Genomic DNA, 22,864 nt, shown 5'->3' with positions numbered 1-22,864 from the left:
GCAGAGCCTCTGCCAGCCCCAACATGCTTCAACACAAATTAGAGAAAGGCCTTCCTTCCTGTACCAGGGCCGTGGCTTACAGAGCTTGAGCCAGAATTCAGCTTCCACCTGCCCTTTTAGCTGGAGAATCTTGTGCACCCGTGTCCAGCCTGAATGGTTGTATAGGGTCCAGATCCTGGGCCAAGATACTGGTGTTCCATAGGTGTTCCCAGACACTGGTGTACCATACACCTCTCAGATGTCACCACCAGAGGAGGTGAGAATGCTTCCCCCATAAGACTGCCTTGCGGGAAGGAAGAGAGAGAGAACATAAAGAATAATTGCCTTGGCTGGGCACGGTGACTCAGCCTGTAATCTCAGTACTTTGGGAGGCCTAGGAGAGAGGATTGCCTGAGCCTTAGGATTTGAGATCATCCTGGGCAACTTGGTGAGACCTTGCCTCTACAATAAATCACACACACACACAAACTAGCCAGGTGTAGTGGCATGCATCTGTAGTTCCAGCTACTTGGAAGGCTGAGGCAGAAGGATCACCTAAGCCCAGCAGGTCGAAGGCTGTGGTGGCTGTGAGTGTGCTGCTGCACTCCAGCCTGGGCGACAAGAGTGAGACTCCAACTCAAAATAATAATAATAATAATTGCCTGTATTCACACAGTTCTTCTCAGGTGCGAAGCATAGTTACACACGTGATCTCTCTTAATTCTCATCCAACATTGCACAACACCAGGGAAGACATGGGCAGAGGCCCCGAAAGATGAAGTGATGTGCCCACACTCACACAGTCAACAACACAGACTGGTAGGTCCTGGGTTCCAAAATGCCTGGGAGATATTCTTTCTTCTACCTGTGATCTTCAGATCTATCTGTCTGCTTGTCTGCATGCATGTCTGCCCATGGCTGTCTGTCTGTCTCTATCTAGTTAGCTGGCCAGATCTCCCTCCCTCCCTTTTTTCCTTCCTTCCCTGTTTCCTTTCTTCATCTGTAGTAGACTCTCAACCTTTTCTTCTCAATTAAAAAAAAAAAATTCCCATGAAATCTCAACGTGTAGAACAAAGATGCCTTAGTTGAATCGGGGAAGGGAGTGTCCAAGCCCTGACTCCTCAGCCTCTCTATGACTGTAGTAGCCTAAGGAATTGGAAACTGCACTGTCTTAGGCTCTTCCCGATTATCCCCACACATCATTCTTGTGGTCTCGAGATTCCAAACACATGGATTTTTTTCCCCTTCATATTACTTATTCTTAGCTCCCATGGCTAAGAACGATGAACATATGAACTTTATATCCACACACATACATATAAACATACCATTAGCTCTTGCTATCACCCCCACTCCAAGGCATTCGGTCCATAAGCAGGGTCACCCAGCCATGCCTTTCGATTAGGCCCGGCCTTGGGATCTCTGCAAGCTTAGTCAATGTGTTGGCTTTGGAAGTGGAATTTTAGAGCTCGAGATGAGCAGGATGGCTTGTGTAAATGATGCCTTTCTGCAGCAAGATAATTAAAGCTGAAATTTCAGACGAGTCTGCAAGAAAGCCATGTTTACACTTTGCTAGTTCTGGGTCCTGTGGGGAGTGGAATTGTTACCAAATAGCTCTGCCTGCAACTGACTCTTACCCAGATCACCTGGGCATTGCCAATCACTTTAAGGTAGGACTATTCCCAGGGCAGAGTCTGAATGTGTAGCGTGTGTACAGAGGTTCTATCAGAACTAACACTGGGGCTTGGAGGCAGTCTCTTTCACTCTTTCAAGAGCGGTTCTCTGAGGCCACACCGCCACTCAAGCCCTTCAACATGACAACCCTGCCCAGCATCTCCTGGTAACATCCCTCTCCTGAGGCAGAAAACAAATCTCAGAAGGGTCAGGGCCAGAGCCTAGAATGTGTCAGACCCTACGTGGATGGCTTCAGTCCCAAATCCAAACCTATCTTGACCCGTGTAGGATGAGAGGGCTATTGCTCCCTCTCCAGCCACCCCCTCACATAAGGAGAAACCCCTGGGCCACTCATCTGTGTAGACAAAGGGGGCACAGTGGAAAGGTTTGTGGGGAAGCAGACAGGTGAAAAGTTGGCCTGGGAGATAAGAGAAACCGCTATTCTCTCTTTGGCATGGCTGCTATTCCTGCCTTTTCATGATATTTTTCCTCCATTTTTGTCAGATCAAAAGAATATATTGAACTCCTGGGTTCAAGCAATCCTCCCGCCTCGGCCTCCCAAATGCTGGGATTACAGGCATGAGTCATCGCACCTGGCCCAGATTACAGGAAGGTCTTAGAACTTGAGCAGGGGGCTTAAGATTTATCGACAACAACACAACAAAAAGAATTCCAGCCAAAACCCTGGTTGACTCGTGTCAGAAGAAAAAGAAAGTAGGTTTAAGAATAATAGGCCAGAGCCGGGCTCGGTGGCTCAGCCTGTAATCCCGCGCCTTTGGGAGGCTGAGGTGAGTGGATTGCCTGAGCCCGCGGGTTCGAGACCCACCTGGGCAGTGAGACCTCATCTCTACAATAAATCAAAAAACTAGCCGGGCATGGTAGCACACGCCTGTAATTCCAGCTACATGGAAGGCTGAGGCGGAAGGATCACCGGAGCCCAGCAGGTCGAGGCTGCGGTGGCCAGGAGTGGCCACTGCACTCCAGTCGGGGCGACAGAGTGAGACTCCAACTCAAAAAAAAAAAGAATAATAGCCCAGGAATGAATTTCTAACATGTTATCATTTTCCAGAAGCTTAAGGAAAAGAAAACTGTGCTCCTTTCAACAACCATATGCAAGAAGTGTAGAGAAGAACCTCTGCCCTGGAGAGAGAAAAAAATGTGGGCAAAGAAAAACAAGACCCAAATCTCCTTTAAAAAGTGGCAAAGGATGGGCACTGTGCAGGGACTAGAGAATTTAAATTTCTAATATAAAAGGTAGAAAGGAAAAACACACAATGTGCTGGTTTGGAGAAAAAATTCAGTCACACGTTAGACCATGTGGGTGCCAAGAGAAACACTGAGACGTGCCCAGGCTCAGGCCACCTAGTCGACAGGGGAGTGGGGAGAAATGCACAGGTGAGCCAGAAAGAGGGAAGATACGAGTTTGAGGAAATGGAGCAGCTGGTATACCTGAAGGGCAGCTAGGAGAGGAGTCAAACTCAGGGCAGGTGCTTGGTGAATGTCAAGAAACAGAGAATAATAAGCAAGAAATCTGGCACTAGCCAGCCTAGAAAAGCCAAGGATGGATTTTCCTAAAAGAGACATTTCAGGAACTATTCCTTTAGAAGAAAACATGCTTCATTGTGGGCTCGGGTAGAGCAGAAGGACAAGGCTGGTGAGAGAATGAGATTCATTTTGGAACGACAGGGAGAGGGAAAGGGGCCAACTGCACACGTGAGACAGAGAAGAAGGAGAAAATCATTTTTGCAGCTGAGATGTGGGTCAGGCACTCTCTGCCCAGCTGGGCTCTGCCTGAGGTGATTCAAGGCTTGTTAGGAGCAGAGAACTCTTTTTTTTTTTTTTTTTTTTTGAGTTGGAGTCTCACTCTGTCGCCCAGACTGGAGTGCAGTGGCCGCTCCCGGCCACCGCAGCCATGACGTGCTGGGCTCCGGTGATCCTTCTGCCACAGCCTTCCGAGTAGCCGGAATTACAGGCGCACGCTACCACACTTGGCTAATTTTTTGATTTATTGTAGAGATGAGGTCTCACCAAGTTGCCGAGGCGGGTCTCGAACCCGCGGGCTCAGGCAATCCACTCACCTCAGCCTCCCAAGGCGCGGGGCCCGGGATTACAGGCTGAGCCATCGAGCCCGGCTTAGAAAACTCTTTGAAATCATACATCACCCCTGCAAAGCACTCAAACAAGTGACGTGAGCTGGTAACCTTAGAAAATCACATTCAGGAAGGAAAGAAAGCAGTGGTGCTGGGGTGGGTAAGGATGGGGCTTCCTGCTACAACAAGGGGCCTACAGAATGTGGAGAAGCAGGAAAACGCAAGGCTGGAGGTGCCGTGCCAGGCAGGCGCCCGTGAGGCTCAAGGCGGTTGACAAGGAATTCTGTAAAATGTGAGAATCCCGGGAGGCTGGAACCAGCAATGGTTCCAGACCACAGTTCTTTCCATTTATAACGCACACAGGACAGCAGGAGTGCTAAGGAGTTGGGGGGAAAAGAAGAAACAAAACTCTGGATTGGGGTATCGAGGGATGTCGAGAGGCTTGGGGCAGTGATGCCTGACACTTGCATCAGGCCTTTACATATGCTGTTTCCTTAGCATGGCATGCCTTTTCTTTGTCCCTGCTTCCCCTGGCTCTTACTTGTGAAGCCTCAGCTGAGCCATTTCCTCCTGAGGAAGCATTTCCTGGCTTTGTGATGCCTCCTCCCTCCCTCCAACAACTGCATTGATCAGATAGAATTCCAGGCCCTGGTCCACGTACCATGTAGGGCCCAGTGCATGCTTGTTGAGTGATGAACAAATGCTTGTGCAGGCGCTTGGAGCAAGGGGATCCTGGGGCTCTCGGGTTCTAAGCTCCCAAGATCGTGAGTGGACTCCAGAACAGAAGCTCCCCTAGTTCCTGGGAGGTCGCTGAGCATCACACCCAGTCAAATTCCACTGTCGATACCTGCTTCCAAGCCAGAGTGCCTTGGGCCACAGAAGGCCCGTGCAGGGGGCTGTCGTAGTAACCAGCTGGGGCTGCAGAATGTTTCCTCTGCTCTGGAGCTGGACCTCAGGAGAGGGCTGAGAGGACCAGGAGGCAGAGATTTTGTTACTCCAGGGCAAGCCAGGCCACAAGTAGGGAGAATTCTCCAGCTGGAACCCCAGGGAGAAGCTATCAGAGCATAGCCACCAGGGATAAACCACGCACCTGCCAAAGCTGCCAGAGGGATGTGACTAATGCTGGCAATTGGGCTTGGGATTGGGGTCCTCAGACCAAACTCAGTACCAGAGCCACTCAGAGGATAAGACAGTAAATCAGTTGAGAAGAATGAACTATGAAGGTGTGAACTTTCCAAAATACTGGAAAACTGGAGGCAGAGATATTATCTGGAATACCTATAAACTCAATCTTATTTCCTCCTCTGGGATGAGAAGATGGGCTTGCTAATGCTAAGCTTTGTTCTAGAATCAGGGAGCATTGTGTTTGAAAATATTTTCTTGAATGAAAACGCATGGATTTTCAGTTCTGGTGTCATAGTGAGATAAGCACTGAGTATTCAAAGGCAGAGGCGTCAAATAATCGAGCTTTTCCTGACTTAGTGAGTCCTTACTTTGCAGAGACTCTGTCACTGGCCAACTGTCCCCATCAGGGATTCTGAGGAGGCGATCCCAAATGTATCACATGTGTCCTGGGCTGGTGGTCCACCTCACTGCCCACAAGCTTTTATGTGCTTGCTGAAACAAAGTGGGAACTAGCTTACCTCTCTAGGGATGGAGGGAGTGTATGACCTCTTCCTGCCAATGTGTGTGGCTTGCCAAAAACATTGTATAAATATCAATGATTAGGGTATTCTAAAAGCCACTGTTATCTGTGTTCTTCCATCTTTTCTAAAATGCAGCATCCTTCACAGACTCAGGTGAACACTTCAAAATTCTTTACAAAGGATCTCTTCCCCAGCAACCACTGCGTAGTCCACTGGAGAAAGTCATCCATAAGCTGTAATAGCAGGTAAGAGCTCTTTGGTAGAAAACAAAAAGATCTTAGCATCTGCCAATTTCTACAGTGTAATCACTCCCCTCATGGCTGATTCTTTCTTCTTCTTTCACCTCCTCCTCTTCTTTTTGAGACAGGGCCTCAATCTGCCATCCAAGGTGGAATGCAGTGGCACAATAACAGCTCGCTGCAGTCTCAACCTCCTCGTTTCGAGCAATCCTCTTGCCTCAGCCTCCTAAGTAGCTAGGACTACAGGCATATGACACCATGCCTAGCACATTAAAAAAAAGATTTCTGTAGTGTTGAGGTCTCACTATGTTGATAGGCTGGTCTAGAACTTCTGGCCTCAAGCAATCCTCCCACCTTAGCCACCCAATGTGCTGTGATTATAGGTGTGAGGCATGGTGCCTGGCCGTGACTGATTTAATGACACCAGGGTGAAGTCACTGAATGTGAGTTGGGAAGAGATGTGCACAATCAGTTCTTACAAACAGGTGCAAGCCAGCTCCTGCACACCACTGGCTCTAGACACAAGTTAACACCCATCCTGGCTTCCCCTGACCACAAGCATGAGATGGTCATTCTGCACCCACCTCTCTCAAAGGAATTTTTGATGTCATTGACTTCAACCTGAGATCCTGGCACTCTGAAGATCCCCTGCTGCTGGAGTCCTAAAAAAGAAACAAACACACAACAAGATAGCAAATGATCTTCCTCCCAACACTGGGGATGTTGATGCTCCTCCCGTTGCTTTCTCTTTCTTCCCCACCCTTTATTACAGAGTTGGTCTGCAAGGAAGGTCTCCTGGCAGAAACCCCCAAACGGCCTTTGTGGTGAGCTACAGCAGGCCAAGATACTCAGACTCATCTGCTCCATATGTCTGTGAGCCTTTCCCCATCTTTAGTCTCCATATTATAATTTATAAGTGTTTACTCTCACAAGACAGACTTTGGTCAAGGTTTCGTTTGTACATAGTGTGCATTCAATAAACACTTGTTCAACAACAATATTCAAATCTAACAATACTGAATTTCTGCCACTTGAGTCTCTGACCGCATCTGCCTGGCTCATGACTGCCCGGCCACACTGGCCTTCCTTCCCATGCTAGGCCTGTCCGCTTGCCGTTCTCCATTCTCTCCAGTCGACCTGACGGCTGCGGCTTCTTCTACTCACTTGTGACTTCATTCAAATCTCACCCCCTAGGAGCAGTCCCTACACTTTAGCCAGTGCAGCTCCTTACACTGCCCTTCCCACAGCCATTAATTTGTTTCATGGCATCACCACGCTTTGAAATTATATTATTATATTATTTGTCTTTCTGTTTATTTCCTTGCCCTTTTCATTGGAAATGCAAGTCACCCACGGCAGGCACTGCACCTGTCTTATTCACACCTCTATTTCCCACTGTCCAGAACCATGTCCATTATGCACTCAATAAATATAGTACTGGAGGAGTGAATAAGCACAAGTTACGTTCTGGTGACAACATGGTAAACAAACCCCAAACACTATTACCTTCAAGGAGCTTGTAATCCGGAGGTATTAACTGATTTACTGGCCAACTCCATGCAGTGCTCAAAGCACAGAGCTCTGGAGTTGGGTGGCAGTGGGGAAGGAGCTAAAGAAGTTCTCCTGTCTGTGCCCTCCCTGTTCCTCAGTTTTCCTAGGTGCTCTCACCACGACCTCCATCCTCCAAACCACAGGCTCAAAAGACAGTACTCAGAAGAGCAGTTGTTCTGGGCCACTTCCTCCCCCAGTGGTGGGAAGTCTTCCAAGATGAATGAGAATCTCATTTCCTATCAGAACAGCCTTGTACCTGCTCCACAGATGGCTGAAAACACTGACCCAAGACCGAGCTTACCGTATAAATTGATGTATCGAATGCAGCTCTCGACTACAAGCGGTATAGCTTGTCCTGAATCCTTGAGGGAAAAAAATTGTAAGTTTTATTGGACTTGGCAACCACCGCAGGAAAGAGATGTTGCAAATGCAGATGATAGACTCAAGCCAGAATATTAGTACCATCAGATTAGTAGAAAAACAAGCAAGGAACCTCTAATCCTAAAGTCTCCATGAACAGTTACAATAGAAAGCCTTCAGTTATTTGCAGAAAAAGGCATAGCTATGAATAATCTTAAAGAAATGCTCTGTCTTCTTACCCAGCTGGCAAGGAATCTGGGCTCAGGAGGCTTGACAGGCACACCTGGGGCCAAGGAGCAGGAACCCACTGCGTGGAGGGGGCTGGAGTCTGGCCTTGAAGAGTGATCTGCCTCCCCTCCACGTTGCCCAACTCAACACTGTTCTCCCAGTGCTTAGGGATAGAAAGTCAGGATCAAGTCCTCATCCTGTTACTGCAGGGGCTGATGCCAGAATTAAGCGCACACCATGGAGGAAGCAGGGCTGGCCCCCAGTGGGACTTCTGCGCTCTGAGAAGGGACGACCAGTTCTACCCGTGAAGTTTCAACCGAAACATCCAGATGCAGACTTTAACAGTACACATATTACGAGGAAAAGCTCTAGAAGCAACTGCTGTCAGCCAGTGGCCATCTAGTGGCCAACCTTTGTCAAAAAGGCTGATATAACTAAACATATGCAATCGGGGTGTGAAGGTATTTTCAAGGGCATCTTCCTAGACTGGTCTATAGCCACAAACGGCTGGGCCAGGGGGGATTTTCTTTTGGAATCCAAGATTAGCTGACCACTCTGCTATTCCGGGTCACTTAAGAACATAAACTTTTAAAAAAAACTATCTTTAAAAGGGGCCAAGTTAAATTACTAGCCCCCACACAAGTTGAAGAAACATTACAGCATATGTAATATGCTCTTGTAAAGATGGCACGGACTTGGATGCATTCCTGGCTCCTCCACACCCCACCTGTGAATTCCTCCCTTGATTCCCTGCGGTCAGGGAGAGGACAAGAGTATGGACTTATCAGCAACAGGCAAGGTGGGCTCTGTTCTGGAAGTCAGTACTAAAGGCAGGTTCCATCCGGTTGAACGGGGCTAATGGGCCTTTCTAGTAAATACCTGGTTCCTGGTTCGAGCATTTCTTCTTCCTCTGATAACAAAAAATAAACAGGCAGCAGAGCAGGAGAGAAAGAAAAGATTATGCAGGAATAAGATCAGTTAGAGTAAGCAGATCCTTCAGAGTCCGTGAACGCCAAAATGCAATGGCAGCCAACAAAGGTCTTGGGAAGTCTGACAAATAGCCTGCCCGCAGGGAAGGCCACCCCTGAGCCTCGGTGCCTTATAGGAATTTTAGAAGCTGCCCCCAGCCAGCCTTCCAATATGGCTGCCTCAGCCTTCCTCTCAGATACCAGTTGACAAGGATGCCTTTTTCAGTCCTCGTCAAAGTTCAGAAACTGTGAGTACTGGACCCATTCCCAGTCCCATGCCTAGCTTCTCCTCAACAAAAGGGGTTGTTTCTTCACTAATAGGCAAGAGCCTACCTAAAGCTCTTGTGAGGTAAGTCCAGCTGCCCACAAAAAGGAGAGAAGCACACCTTTATGTCTACTGTAACACTGTCTCTGGAATTCAGCTCAAGAAACCTCATTCTTGGTTTAAAAAAAAAAAAGGCTTAGTTTTACCAAGGTCATGTCTATGAGGCACCCTCTGGAAAGGGTCCCAAGGATTCCACCTGCTGCCAAATTCTAAACAACTGTCCCTTTGTTTTGTTTTTGACCATATTCCCCCATATATGGCATTTCCTGGTATCCACTTGGCTTTGCTTTTGTTTCTACCCACTTAGCCCTCACAGTGGCACTGACAACACCCTCTGGGAATATAAAGGCTGAGGAAGACCTGGAGGAGGGAAAGAAATTGAGTCAGAACACTTTTGTGATCTTGGGGGCAGAACTGGAATCTTTGCTGTCACTAAAAGTCACTGGTGATGCCTGTTTTCAGGGGTTACTGTCTGTTCTTTCTTTCCATCTGTGCAGCAGGTCAGTCTCTGGGGTGTGTGCTGTGTCTCATCCAGACTCCTGGAGGAAGTATGCCTTCTTGCTAGTGTCACCTGCCCCGTGCCCAGCATCTCAACAACTGGAATTATCTGCTAAATGATAATTCTGGTACCAGAATCCCAAACTGAGCAAATAGTCAAATGGGATAAGCAATATCCTAAAATGAATGCTAGCAATAATAGATAATACTTACATAGGGCTTACCACATGCCAGTCTGTGCTCTAGAAACGTGATATATATTAGCACATTTAATCATCATTGCAAACTCATAAGGTAGGTAATTATCATTCTCATTTTATAGAGACAAGATGAGGACTCTCCCCTGGCCCCAGAGATGAACCTCCTGGGCTTCAAAGTTGACTCTTATAATAAAAATGGGGTCTCCCCTCTGCAAGGAGAAAAAAATTCAAGGATTTTGAAAGAGGTTGATTGGGGGGGGGAGTCCTAGAAATGTATACATCTAGCTCCAACAACGTCTTCTCATCATTACTAACATGGGGATGCCTCCTTGTCCCTCTAAACCAACCTAATCATGAAGCTCCAGTTATGTGTTGTATCGAAAAGCTTTCCACAGGTATGGTTTTCAAAGAGAGGGAACTCTTAGTTCAATGTTCTTTCAGATTACATGTAAATTATAGTAGAAAATTAAATTCCGCTCTCAATAGTTGAGGAACTGAATGTATTGTCCTGCCTCTGCATTCTCTGAAAGTTAATAAACCCTAAAAGTGAAACTGTGCTGTATGCAATGCTGACTAGCTCATAGTAGGTACACAGCACGACTTTGTTGAACTGCACTGACAGTATGTGGCATGGGTACAGCGTGACTGTAAAGACATTTAACAAATACACTTTTTCTGCCCAGTCAAATGAGTATTATCCCTCTAGCTCATCCCCTGAGGAGGCTACGCACTTATTCCAGCAAATGTGCCACTGCTGAAGTGCTCTGGGCTGCTTCCTGGGGGCTCTTTTCAGAGCCAGAAGACCAACTCCACTGATAGCATATTCCTTTTGCCATTTTTGTACCTCCAATGGTGTGGCAAAGCGGAGCTTCAGGTGGTGGAGCTTTTTATCCCAAAGACAAGGTGTCCATTCTTTTTTTTTTTTTTTTTTTTGAGTTGGAGTCTCACTCTGTCGCCCAGACTGGAGTGCAGTGGCCACTCCTGGCCACCGCAGCCTCGCAGGCTGGGCTCTGGCGATCCTTCCGCCTCAGCCTTCCAAGTAGCTGGAACTACAGGCCCGTGCTACCATACCCGGCTAATTTTTTGATTTGTTGTAGAGATGAGGTCTCACCAAGTTGCCCAGGCGGGTCTCGAACCCGCGGGCTCAGGCAATCCACTCGCCTCAGCCTCCCAAAGGTAGTGTCCATTCTAATATAAAGTTTTGGCATCACTGAAAAAAGCCATGCCTCAGGCTTTAAGGAAGACTGACCAGAGCAGTTGTGGCAATGGTGGTATGTTTAGAATAACAAAGTGGCTTTCCCAGGTGAGTGCCTCAAAGGACACAACACACATAAGGCTGATGAAGTTTGATGTGTTGGCCAGAAGGAATAAAGCCGCAATACTTTATAGTCACTTATTATATATAAGACCTTTCTAGAAGAGACTGTCTAATTGAACAGAACACCTAATTTGCAAATGCTGTCAGATAAGAGTGGATTCCTCCCAAGTATGATCCTCGGACCTGAGCAAACTGGGGACGCTGTTTCTGTCTCTGAGCCTTCATTCCTCTGTTCCTCCTTTCAGGGATTCCTTCTGTCTTACGCCCCTCCTCTCTATCCCTATCCTCCTTCGAAGCCCCTCAAGAGGCCTCCTGTACTGGAGTCCATCGCTCTTCTTGCTCTGAGTGCATTTTGTGGGGATAATCCACCCAGTGCTCATCCTGAGTCACCTTACACCTTCTGCCTTTGGTGTTTAAAACCTTCCATGCTCCACTATCAGCTCCTTGAGGGCAGGGGGCGTAACTAGTCCCCTCTCAGCCATGGAGCGTGGTTCTTTCAGGGACAAGGGTGAAAGAGAAGAGAGTCTTGGTGGAGGCTGGAGGGCAAATGAAAGGAGAGAGGACTTCTTTGACACGGCCCCGCCCTCCCATGACCACTGGATGGTAATCTGCTCCCTCTGGGTCACCTCCTTACAGTTCTCTTTCCCGACGTGCCTGGTGGGACCTCTCCTATGGGCATCCTCTATGCCTCAGTCCTCACAGCTATCCCACAGCAGGCCCTGCCATTTCCTGGCCCTGAGCAAGCCCAGCTTGGGCCCTAGTCTTCCACTTTCCCTTTCCCCACTCTCCATTCCCCAGAACTCGGCCCACATGCAGAGACAGTCCTAACCTGGGAGGGCTGGTCCTGCCTGAAGCCAATCCCATATGTAGTCCCTCCCTGTCCTGCAAGTCCTGTGCTGCACTCTGTCTGAGGACTAGGGGTAGAGAGCTGGAGTAGAGGTAGCCTGCCTGACCCCAATATCATCAGCAAAGCCCAGGCGGCTTTACTTTCCTCCTGACTGAGACCTGTCTTCTTTTCTGCAGAAGGTATCATCATTGGATAGTGCTGGGCTCTCAGATCGCTGGCAGAAATGTTCCCCCATTTGCATGAGAAATACTAAGACTGCATCTCCCCTTCCCCAGGTATCTCCCTGCCTGCTGCTCTTTGCTCTTTGAGACACCATCACCATCTCAGTTTGCCTTGAGCTGTTATGGCTGAGATAGCTTGATCTTGGGCCTTTTACATCAAAGAGAAAAGGGAAACTCCCCTAGTTGAAACACCTTAATTTTTAGTTTAAGTTATAAAGAATTAGCTTGGAATTCGAAAGGGACAACCTCGACTCTTCTCCCTTCTCCCAAACCATCTCAAAAGAAGCAAAACTAGGTGGGAGGATTTTCTGTCATAAAAATTAGGTGTTTTCAGCCGGGCTCGGTGGCTCAGCCTGTAATCCCGCGCCTTGGGAGGCTGAGGTGAGTGAATTTCCTGAGCCCGCGGGTTTGAGACCCGCCTGGGCAACTTGGTGAGACCTCATCTCTACAACAAATCAAAATATCAGCCGGGCGTGGTAGCACGCACCTGTAGCTCCAGTTACTCGGAAGGCTGAGGCGGAAGGATCGCCGGAGCCAGCAGGTCGAGGCTGTGGTGGCCGGGAGCAGCCACTGCATTCCAGTCTGGGCGACAGAGTGAGACTCCAACTCAAAAAAAAAAAAAAAAATTAGGTGTTTTCTTTGCTATTATATATCACCTAAAAAAAATTCATTTGTATAAAAACACACTGTTACCTGCAGGGATTTTCTTTGTGTTGCTTTCAATCGACCTCCCCTCAGAAGACATGGATGTAAAGTGAGGTAATAGAGTTTCTCTGACTGTCCCTCAGGTGTTAGGACTGTAGTTCCTGAAGCAGTAAAGTATGGCTGGCTGGGCCCACTGCACTGGCATTTCAATCCCACTTGCATGTCACTGGGTTCCATCATGATCTGATCCCATCCCTAGGGTTGAGAACCACATGGGGCACTTAGGGGCCACTGGTCAGAGGCCAAAGCAGCTCTGATGAAAAGTCCTCACTGGTGCTAAGAACAGGCTGCAGCGAGGAACAGGCTGCTCAGGGCCTGGACCAGGACAGGACTGTCAGCTGGTGGGGAGGCGGGCGGGGAGAGGCTGCCATTACATTGGGCACATTCGCGGACTCCACGGCTCCCCAGCAAGTACCTTAATGAACGCTTCCATACTGCCGTTAAAGAGTTTATGGCTATACACTGAAAGAGGCCTAGGTCTCCTCATTTTCTGTGGTTTAGGGGGAAGACAGGGGGGCCTAGGGGAAAACGGAACAAAAGAAATCAAGAAAGCAACCAACATAAACATACAACTGGGAAAGACGTTCTTAAAACCCACGTCTGGAGGGGAACATAAAATGCAAATGGAGCCCCTGACCCCCCCATCACATTGGTATCCAATGTTCCATCTGAAGGCCTTTGGATGTTTTAGGGGATCTTAATTTACCCATGGTGCGAGCAGGAGCAACTCTTACATAACACAAAGGCATTCTAAATCTTCGGGGAGAAAAATAGTATGTGTCCGAGAAACCACTGAAACTCCAATCAGAGGCTGTCATCCTGCAAAGCTGACCAGATGGAGGGGGAATCAGGGGAGAGAGATGTAATCTGTAGCCCAAGAAAGCAAGAGACTTTCAAAAGTGATTTGGGAGGGTTAATTCTCACTATTTTGGCTTAAATTTATCACCAAGCCTCAATTCCCAATGTGCCAGGGTACTGATCTTCCTAATGCCTCTTGGCATTTCACTTTGCACATTGCACTTGACTAATCTTTATTTCATTGATCTCAGAGCCAGGCAATTATTATTCTCATTTCAGAGATGAAGAAACCAATGCCACGAGGGAGGCTGCCATGGGGTCCCCGGGTGACCCGGGATGATGATAATATCCTGTCCTTTCGTCAAGTATACTTTCAATTAAAGTGCTTTCAAATCCATTATTGCACTTAAGCCACCCCGTCCCCTCATGTATGGCCCCATTTCAGAGAGGCAGAAACTGAAGCTTCCCCTGAAGGAGTGCAAACAGAGCTGGGCCCAAAACCCAGACATCTCTGGCTCCAAGTCCAGGGTTTTTCCTACCTGGTCAGTCATGGGGTCTTAGGGCACCTTTCCATTTCCTGCTGAGGACTCATCTGACCCACTCACCCTTGCCATGAGGTCAGGTTGAAAGTGTCTTGCTTTACTTTAGGATCTCCATTCCGAAAGTGTGCTGTACTCTTGGCCACAGGGAGGGGAAGCACACAACGGTTCATCAGGGACAGTGAGACAGCCACAAACACTGGGCCCATTTCCGGAATGGCTCACCATGCAATACCTGTGTGGGCTTATTTGCTCATTTCGCCACCCAAGTTGGCCCGAGTCAATGTTGCCAAGCCTTCTGGGGCAGAGCGCTCTTTGAGGTTAGGAAGAGCACCCCTAACCAAGAGAGGCAGTTCCTTTTCAAATGACTTGACTCAAAATTTGGGGAGCAACAAGTAGGGACTTAGCCAGGCACAGACAAAGTTCACACACGACAAGCAATGACTTGGTCCCCCTAAGTCTTGACTGACTTCTGTGAATGGGCAAGAAATCTTCTGGATCATGCAGCCAATCAAGATAATCGAGGTCTGTGTTGCTTCTGCTTACTGGGCTTGTTGTCCCTGTCCCCTACAGCAGCCCAGTCACCTAGGGAACTCTAGCCAACTTCTGCCAGGTGTTTGAGCATTGAGCAAATGCTGCTGGCTCCAGGACATGCATGGGCAAAGACACAATTGAATCCAAATATCATGCCACCCAAAAAATGGAACCAAAATAACAGCACAGATCAAAATTTTGAAAAGAAACAACAGGCAAGATTATTTCAAGCCCATCTTGGGTCTATGTCAATTTGGTTAGCTAAGTCCATGTCATTTCTTTTTCAAAAATTACCAGTTTTTTGGGGATGGATGTATGTAGGGGGTGGAATTTCTTACAGTGAATCTGCTTTCAGATTTCCAAAGGCAAAAGCGGGTACCAGAAATGTGACACAAGGCCACAGGTTTTAAGTTCTGAGATTAGAAATAACTCAAGGATAGCAGTATATTGTCACTTTCTTTTCATAGTGTTTTGGGTTTCTGTTTTTGAAGGTTCCCAGATCATTTCCTTATCTCACATTGCATAAGGACCCCACAACAACCTTGTGAGGTGGGCAAGAATTATTAAACCCATTTACACGCAAGGCCAATGAGCCTATGAGAGATGAACACGCTTGCCCAAGGTCACACAAATAAAATGTAATTGAGGCTGGGGTCAAATTCAGCTCTTCCTACTCAAAGCTCCAGTGTAAGTGTGAAATTGAGAAAGTGGTTTTATTATAGGACATCCAGTAGTAGTATTGAATTATCTAATAAATTTCCATGGCCAGCAAGAGGGGAGACTCTTAATGCAGGTGTTCGATATCCAATATCAAAAATTTGGGGGTGCCCAACTGAAGGGTTTCCTTAAAAGAAGTCATAAGTGCTTTTTTTCTCTTTAATTTTGCCAAGTAGAATGAAGGGAAAACAGAAGATGTCTTCCCTTTTTTTTCTGCCTGAGCCGGAAAGCAAAGGACTGTGTGAATCACACCAAGATTTCTTTCTTTGTGTGGGGCTCTGTGCATTGACGGAATCTCTGACAAGGAAACGTAGCTATCCCAACTTCGCATGACATCCAATCCATATCGACTTACTGAAGTGCTGGGTGGGGCACAAAGTGGGGAGCAGGGGGGCAGCTCAGCCAAGGAAAGTGGGGCAGCCTAAGCCTTCCATCTCTTCTGCTGCTCAGGTGCAGAGCAAAAAGGAAAGGAAGAGAGAGAGAGAGAGAGAGAGGCAGGGAAAACAGGAATAGAGAAAGCCACAGAAAGGAAGAAAGAGAAACCAGAGACCAATGTCCCCTTTCTGCCTTTCAACAAAGATGAAAATTAACACACATCGGCAACACAGGAATTGGCCTCAAAATTATCCTATGACTAAAAGGATGTGAGTAAAAATTTCCCTAGACAATCCAATTGACATGAAGGTCACTATCCCAAATGTGGCAATACTGTAGTTCAATGGGGGTTGGGCTCCAGGCTGTGCATGGGTGCATACCACGCTGCATCTCTTTGGACAAAGTCTCAAGTGACTTCACCTCTAATCCAGACCACAGAGACATGCCAACCTGGGTAAGGGGAGCCAGACTTTTATATGAATCACAATAATCCAGCCTTATATTTGCATCTTGCTTTGCCATTTATAATACACTTTTTAAGTGCATTATCATGTTTGGCCAGACTAAATTAAAGATTGTTATGAATTTGGGCTATTCTAAGATAAGGGTCTTAAGAGTGAGAAAACTATAACACACTGCAGCTGGTGTGCAAGAATGGTCCATCTATACAAGGTCAACAACAACTTGGTTGAGGGAAGCTGCTTAAATGACACCAACCATGTGCAGGAGTCCATGGAAGGTACAGAGAAAGCCATAAGATAGAGACACTGTAGGCAGCAATTTCCATAAGTTAAATAATTATTTTGGAGATAAGATTTTTAGTTTACTAGCAAAGTTGCCTTTGAACTTGACCAGGAGCCAGGATACACAGGGCTAGGTCTACAACTTAATGTGGCTGCAGTTTAGTGCAGGATATCTAAGTGGGAGGTCTGGTAATCTTAGCTTGGATTTCCCAGGCCCTAGGTCAAGGGGGGTGTGGAAGACAACACCTCAGAGGGCTTTATTTAAAAACAAAGCAAAGCAAAATAACCCCTCAACTTTCCCCTGAGGGAGGACCCTGAGATCTGGCCAAGGGTTTGATGACAGATCTGTCTCCTGCAATCTGCTGGAACAATCTACTCTGCATGAGTTCTAGGAATTAGGAAGAAGCAAGGGACAGATCAATCCGTCCCACATCTGTTTCACTGTTTGCAGAAATTGGTGTAAAATATGGTTTCTGTTGTGTGGGGACGATGACAGCATCCTCTTGCCAGAAAAAAAAAAAAAAAATTATACTGGGTTTGTTTCTAAAAGGTTCTTCGAAAGTGACCCGGCACATCTGCTGCCCCTTGTGCTGGAAGGGCCTCTCCTGGTGTGAATCATCTTGATGTTCCCAACTTGCCGGAGCCCAGAGGAACAGCTGCACAGACTGAACTTCTGGAGAGCCCACATCTTTTCATCCCAGACCCAGGAAACTGGAAACCCCAGCGCTTTCCCAGCCTCTTCCCTGCCTCCATTCCTGAGGAGCAGGAGAAAGTTGAGGGTTCATCTTTGCTCTTGCCAAACACAACAGCTTTCCGGGACTGGGGGCGCCTGGGCCCAGAAAGAAGGCAAAAAGTAGCTCTCGACTGCCACAGGATGGAGAGTACAGGCCTCTGGGCCCCTGGCTGAACTCCAGCTGTCAGGCACGATAGCTCTTACTGGGAAGTCAGAAATGAGTGGGCTGTTAGGAACAGCCTGCATGGTAGCAGAGCGGCGGTTGGAGCTAAACTTGCTGAAAGGGAAAGAAAGTCAGTGCTGGGCCACTGAGTGGAGAGTGTTCACTGGCTCTGATCTGCTCAGGGACAAGCGCAAAGGGTGAAGCTGAACAAGCTAGAGAGGAAGCAGAAGTTGCCCGTGTGTTACTTTCCGTCAACCCATCCAAGTGCCCGTGGGGTCCAAGCCTGGGTGTAGAGGCAGGCGTGTCTGCGTATCCCTGTGTATATGCACATGCATATGCCCAGCAGTGCACAATCTCAGCCTGACCCAAAGCCTTGGCTCTTGGAGACCCCACGTTGGCCTCCCACCTAGGCTGGACAGTTTGCTCAGCAGCCATGTAGCAGATGGGGAGAGAGGTCATCAGCCATCCCACAATCTCCAGCCTCTACTGGTTGCTCTCAGTCACTCAGGAACAGATAGTACTGCCCCCGCTGATCGACAGCGCAAAGGGAAGATGTCCCACTGCCCCAGCAGCTCTGAAAGAGCCCCCTCCCCACTGTCAGCCTGCAGGGGTATGGCTGCACCAGTCTAATGCTAGGACAAGCCAGGCGGTCCTACTGCCCGTGTGCCTTCCCTCGGCACACCCACACCAGCCCGTGGGGACACTGGCGAAGAGCCATCCGGGTTTCTCCAGCTCTCAGCAGTGTCTTCCCCCACTCCCACTCCCGACCTCAGGCAGTGGGTGAAAGAAAACAAGATTCTCCGCTGGCTCTCTGGCTCTCACCTGGTGGTGCCGCATTCTGCTCTCTCGCCTGGAAAGAAAAGTATACATTGATGTTTAATTGCTTTAAAGCACACACACACACACACACACACACCACTCTTCTTAAAAAAACACAAACAAAAACAAAACACAACTTATCTGAATTATTTGTGAAATCTCTGCCTAAGGTATGGTCTGTTGAAGAACTGCATCTTATTCTTTATGAAAAGTCTTCTACCCGTAGGGCTATGTTCACACACCTCTTATTGTTCACATAAACGTTTTTCAGGGATTCTCAAACAACAGCCTGCTGACCACTTGCATCAGAAACATCTGGGGCTCTGGTTATAAATGCAGATTTTATGTCTCTCCTGAGTCTCCTGAATCAGCATTTCTGAGATAAGAACCCAGAAATCTGCGTTTTCACAACCACTCCAGGTGATCACTTCTATGCCACACCAAAGTTGAGAGGCCCTGCATTGTTTAATGTTAACAGAGATTGACTGAGCCCCTGTCATATGCCGGGCTATGAAGGATACCAGCCATAAGGCACCTTCTTGTTGCCCCTCAACCCTGCTCCTGCCTTCATGCTCAGCTGAAGATCTTCTCACTCCCTTCATTGGAAAAGGAAATCGGTAAGGTGGGTTCTCCACCTGCCTACCTCTATGAGACCCACCACCTACCCTCCCTTGTCCGCTCTCTACTTCCTCGCCTGGTTCTCTGGAAGAACCATCCTGCTTTTGCCAAGGCCCAGACTTTCTCCTCACGCTCTAGGTTCCATCCCCTCTGCCATTCTCAGGGTCTCAGTTTCTGTAAGCGTCTCCTCTCTCTAGTGCCACCAATCTCCTCTCTTCCAACAGCATTTAAAATGTTCCGGATATGCATGACCTAGCTTCTAACCCTTCCATCGATCCAGCCACATCCCCACTTCTCTGCTGTCCTTACAGCAAAACTCCCTGAAGTAGCTGTCTACGGGCACTTTTGCTTCTTCTTCTCTGTTCTCCCCTCAGCCCATTGCAGTCAGCCTTCTGTCCTCACCACTGGGCTGAGACTGCTCTTACCGAGATCTCCCTGTGGCTGAATCCAGTGGTCTTCTCTGCCCTTATCCCTCCTGACCTCTTCCTTCTTATAACCACTCCCTTTTCATAAAGCTTTCTTCTCTTGATTTTCATGGTGCCACACTTTCCAGGTGTCCTTCCTGCCCTGCAGGCTGTTCCTCCCTTTCTACTGCTGTCTCCTCCTCATCTGCCCTACCTGGACCTCTGCATGTTGGAATACCCACAGGAGGCACACCCCGGCTCCTCTCCTGTTGTCCACACCACCCCCTCTGAGTGATCTCAAGGGCTTACTGAGGACCCCTTACTCTTATATCCAGATTTTACCCTTCCCTGGTATTCCAGACTCATACGCACTCCTCTCTTTTTAAGAACAGTTTTATTGAGGTATAAGTCACAGATCACAAGATTCATCCATTTAAAGTTCAATGATTTTCAGTAAATATTCAAAGTTATGCAACCCTCACCAGAACTCACTTTGAGAACACTTCCAGCCCTGGAAAAATCTCCCTTGTGCCCCGTGACAGTCACTCCCCATCCCCATTTCTAGTCCTTGGCAACCCTAATTTATACTCTGTCTCTACAGATTTGCCTAGTCCATTTCATATAAATGGAATTATGTAATGTATGATCGTTTGCATCTGCTCTTTCACTTAGCATACTGGTTTTGAAGTTTATCCATATAGCATGGTTCAGTAATTTAATCCTTTTTTGGGCTGAAAAATAGTCCCATCATATGGCTATACCACCAATTGCCTCTTGGTATCTCAAACCTCAAATGTTCCCCCAAAGCATTCTGTCTTTCTATGCTCCAAACCTCCTCTCACCCAAGTCTTTAACACCTCAATAAATGGGCCACCGCCCACCCGCATGTCTAAGCCAGAAAGTCTTATGCTTGAAACTCTCATAACTTAACTCTATCCATTTCCTTTCGTCTCAACACTGCCTTCTTAATCCAGACCACCCTCATCTCTTGCCTGGACCACTTTCTTTTTAACTGATGTTCCTAGCCTACTATAATCCACTCTTGACTCAGCAGAAAAAGAAATCTCTTTAAAGTGTAAATCATATCACATGCTTCCCCTGCTTAGAACCCTCCAACAACCTTCCATCACACGTGGGATAAAAATCCTAGCCTCTTACTCTGCTTCATAAAGCCTTTCAAGATCAGAGGGGACTCTGTGATACTACCCCCCACTACTTGGGCTGCTTTCTCATTTGCACACGATGCTCCAGACCTAGAGGGCTCCTCAAATAGGCCTCTGCATCTGCTGCCTGGAATTCTGTTTCTCCTGATCCATGGGTTGCTACTCTTTGTCTTTTGGTCTCAGTTAAATGCTATGTCCAGAGAAAAGCTTCTTCTATCTAAAGTAGACACTTGTCTCTTTATATTGCCTTTCTCTATTTAAATTCTCGCTACAGGTTGGGTGTGGTGACCCATACCTGAGTCCCAGCACTTTGGGAGACTGAGGTGGGAGGATCACTTGAAGCTAGTAGTTGGAGACCAGCCTGGGCAATGTAGAGAGATCCTGTTTCTACAAAAAAATTTAAACATTAGCCAGGCATGGTGGTGCACTCCTGTAGTCCTACCAACTGTGGGGTTGAGTGGGGGAATCACTTGAACCCAGGAGTTTGAGGTTGCAGTGACCTATGATTACACCACTGCACACCAGGCTTGGCAACAGAGCAAGATTCCATCTCTAAATTAATTAACTAATTAATCCATTCTATCTATATACAGCTGATCATTAATATTTTTCTTTCTTATTGTTTGTGCTCTTGTCCACAGCCAATCTGCTTCTACTAGAAAACACTATGTTCTATGAGTGAAGGAATCTCGTCTGGTCTTAAAACCAGTATAACAGCAAGGTCTTGGATAGTGCTTGGCACAAAATATGTGCTCAGTAAATATTCACTAAATGAGTAAATGAATGAACAAGTCCCCAATCTGTAAGAGGCTTAGTGCCAAATGATTACAACAGTCAACAAGAAGATCATGCAATAGTGCAACAAGTGTCACAGCAAAATTGTTCACAGGATGTCATCCTTGTCACAACAGATGAGCAAACAGACTTGGAGAAATGGAATGACTTTCCCAAGTTGCTGCTAAGTGAAGAGTTTGGATTCCAATCCAAGTCATCTAACTTCAAATTTGAACTTTGCGTGGGGAAGCTGCTTCCACCTCCACAAACACAGGGTGAGAGAGAATGACTGCCCCCCATGAGGTTAGCCTCAGGTACAGGGATTACCTAAAGGTGGTAGTTGGCTTCTTGGGGTATCCCCTCCCTCTGGGTTTCAGGGACGCCATGCCCTGAATAAGCTGTGGAAGGCAGCTCCCTGGGCAGAGATGTGGCACTCAAAATGAGTAGATTAAACAATATCTTTTCCTACCAAAACCTTTTAACCTACTCCCTGTGTGAGCTTGGACACATCACTTCCTTTCTTTGGGCCTCCATATCCTCAGTTTAAAATCCTCCTTGTTTAGATAGTGCATGGTAGATGCTTACATTCCTGGATCTCACTCACCAAATACCAGTGCAGTAAGTTCCCTACATATGAATGAGTTCCATTCTGAGTGCATTCATAAGTCCAATTTGTTCATAAGCCCAACAAAGTTAGCCTAGGCACCCAACTAACACAATCCACTGTACAGTAACAGCCACATCACTGCTGCTTTTATGTTTGCTTCCGGACATCCTGGGCTTGAAATAAAGACACTGTACTACTGTACTCTATGCAGTACTGTACAGTAAAGTACACAAAAGCGCAACCATTTGTAGATGATGCATGCATGCCACATTGTACACCAGGCACATGAACTAACTTATGTGATTGGACATGTGAACACATGTTTGCATCTCGGAAAGTTCACAACTTCAAGGTTCCTACATAGGGGACTTACTATTTGTTCCCTGTCACTGTGACATCCAAAAATGGCCCCCACCATTTCCCAGCACTACTTAAAAGGGTAAAACTGCTCCCAGTTTTGAAGCTCTTGGATCAGTGCTGTCTAATAGAAATTTAATGCAAGCCAATATTTCTAGTGGCAACATTACAAAAATAGAAACAGGTAAAATTAATTTTATTTATTTATTTAGTCAGAGTCTTACTCTGACACCCAGGCTGGAGTGCAATGGCATATTCATGGCCACTGCAGATTCAACCTGCTGGGCTCAGGTGATCTTTCTGCCTCAGCCTTCCAAATAGCTGGAATCACAGGTGTGCACCACCACACCTGGCTAATTTTTTGATTTGTTGCAGATAACGAAGTTTTGCCAAGTTGCCCAGGCTGGTCTTGAATTTTGGACTCAGGAGTCCTCTTGCCTCCACCTCCCAAAGTGCTGGGATTGCAGGCATGAGCCACAGTGCTTGGCTGATTAATTTTAATAGTACATTATATATGACCTAAGATATCAAAAATATCATTTCCATATGTATCAATATTAAAACATGAGCCAGGCTCGGTGGCTCAGCCTGTAATACCAGCACTTTGGGAAGCTGAGGTGAGTGGATTGCCTGAGCCCACGGGTTTGAGACCTGCCTGGGCAACTTGGCGA

General features: G+C 47.2%; 1 protein-coding gene across 1 annotated transcript in view; it reads right to left on the bottom strand.

Moving 5' to 3' along the window:
• Positions 1–6,212: 6,212 nt before the first annotated feature.
• LOC103272160 (SLIT-ROBO Rho GTPase-activating protein 3) overlaps positions 6,213–22,864 on the bottom strand; it is a 214,048-nt gene continuing 197,396 nt past the window's right edge. Inside the window, exons 11-13 of the mRNA XM_008069651.2 lie at positions 18,274–18,301; positions 7,481–7,541; positions 6,213–6,290 (exon numbers count right to left, since the gene is read on the bottom strand). Of these exons, the coding sequence (XP_008067842.2) occupies positions 7,514–7,541; positions 18,274–18,301 (56 nt within the window). The 3' untranslated portion in view covers positions 6,213–6,290; positions 7,481–7,513. The remainder of the gene's footprint in view (positions 6,291–7,480; positions 7,542–18,273; positions 18,302–22,864) is intronic.

Source organism: Carlito syrichta, unplaced genomic scaffold (assembly GCF_000164805.1).
Source record: "Carlito syrichta isolate Samal-C Ts95f unplaced genomic scaffold, Tarsius_syrichta-2.0.1 Scaffold312152, whole genome shotgun sequence".
NCBI lineage: Eukaryota > Metazoa > Chordata > Mammalia > Primates > Tarsiidae > Carlito > Carlito syrichta.
The sequence above is the reverse complement of the archived record's forward strand: the minus strand, read 5'-3'. Positions and strand labels throughout refer to the sequence as shown.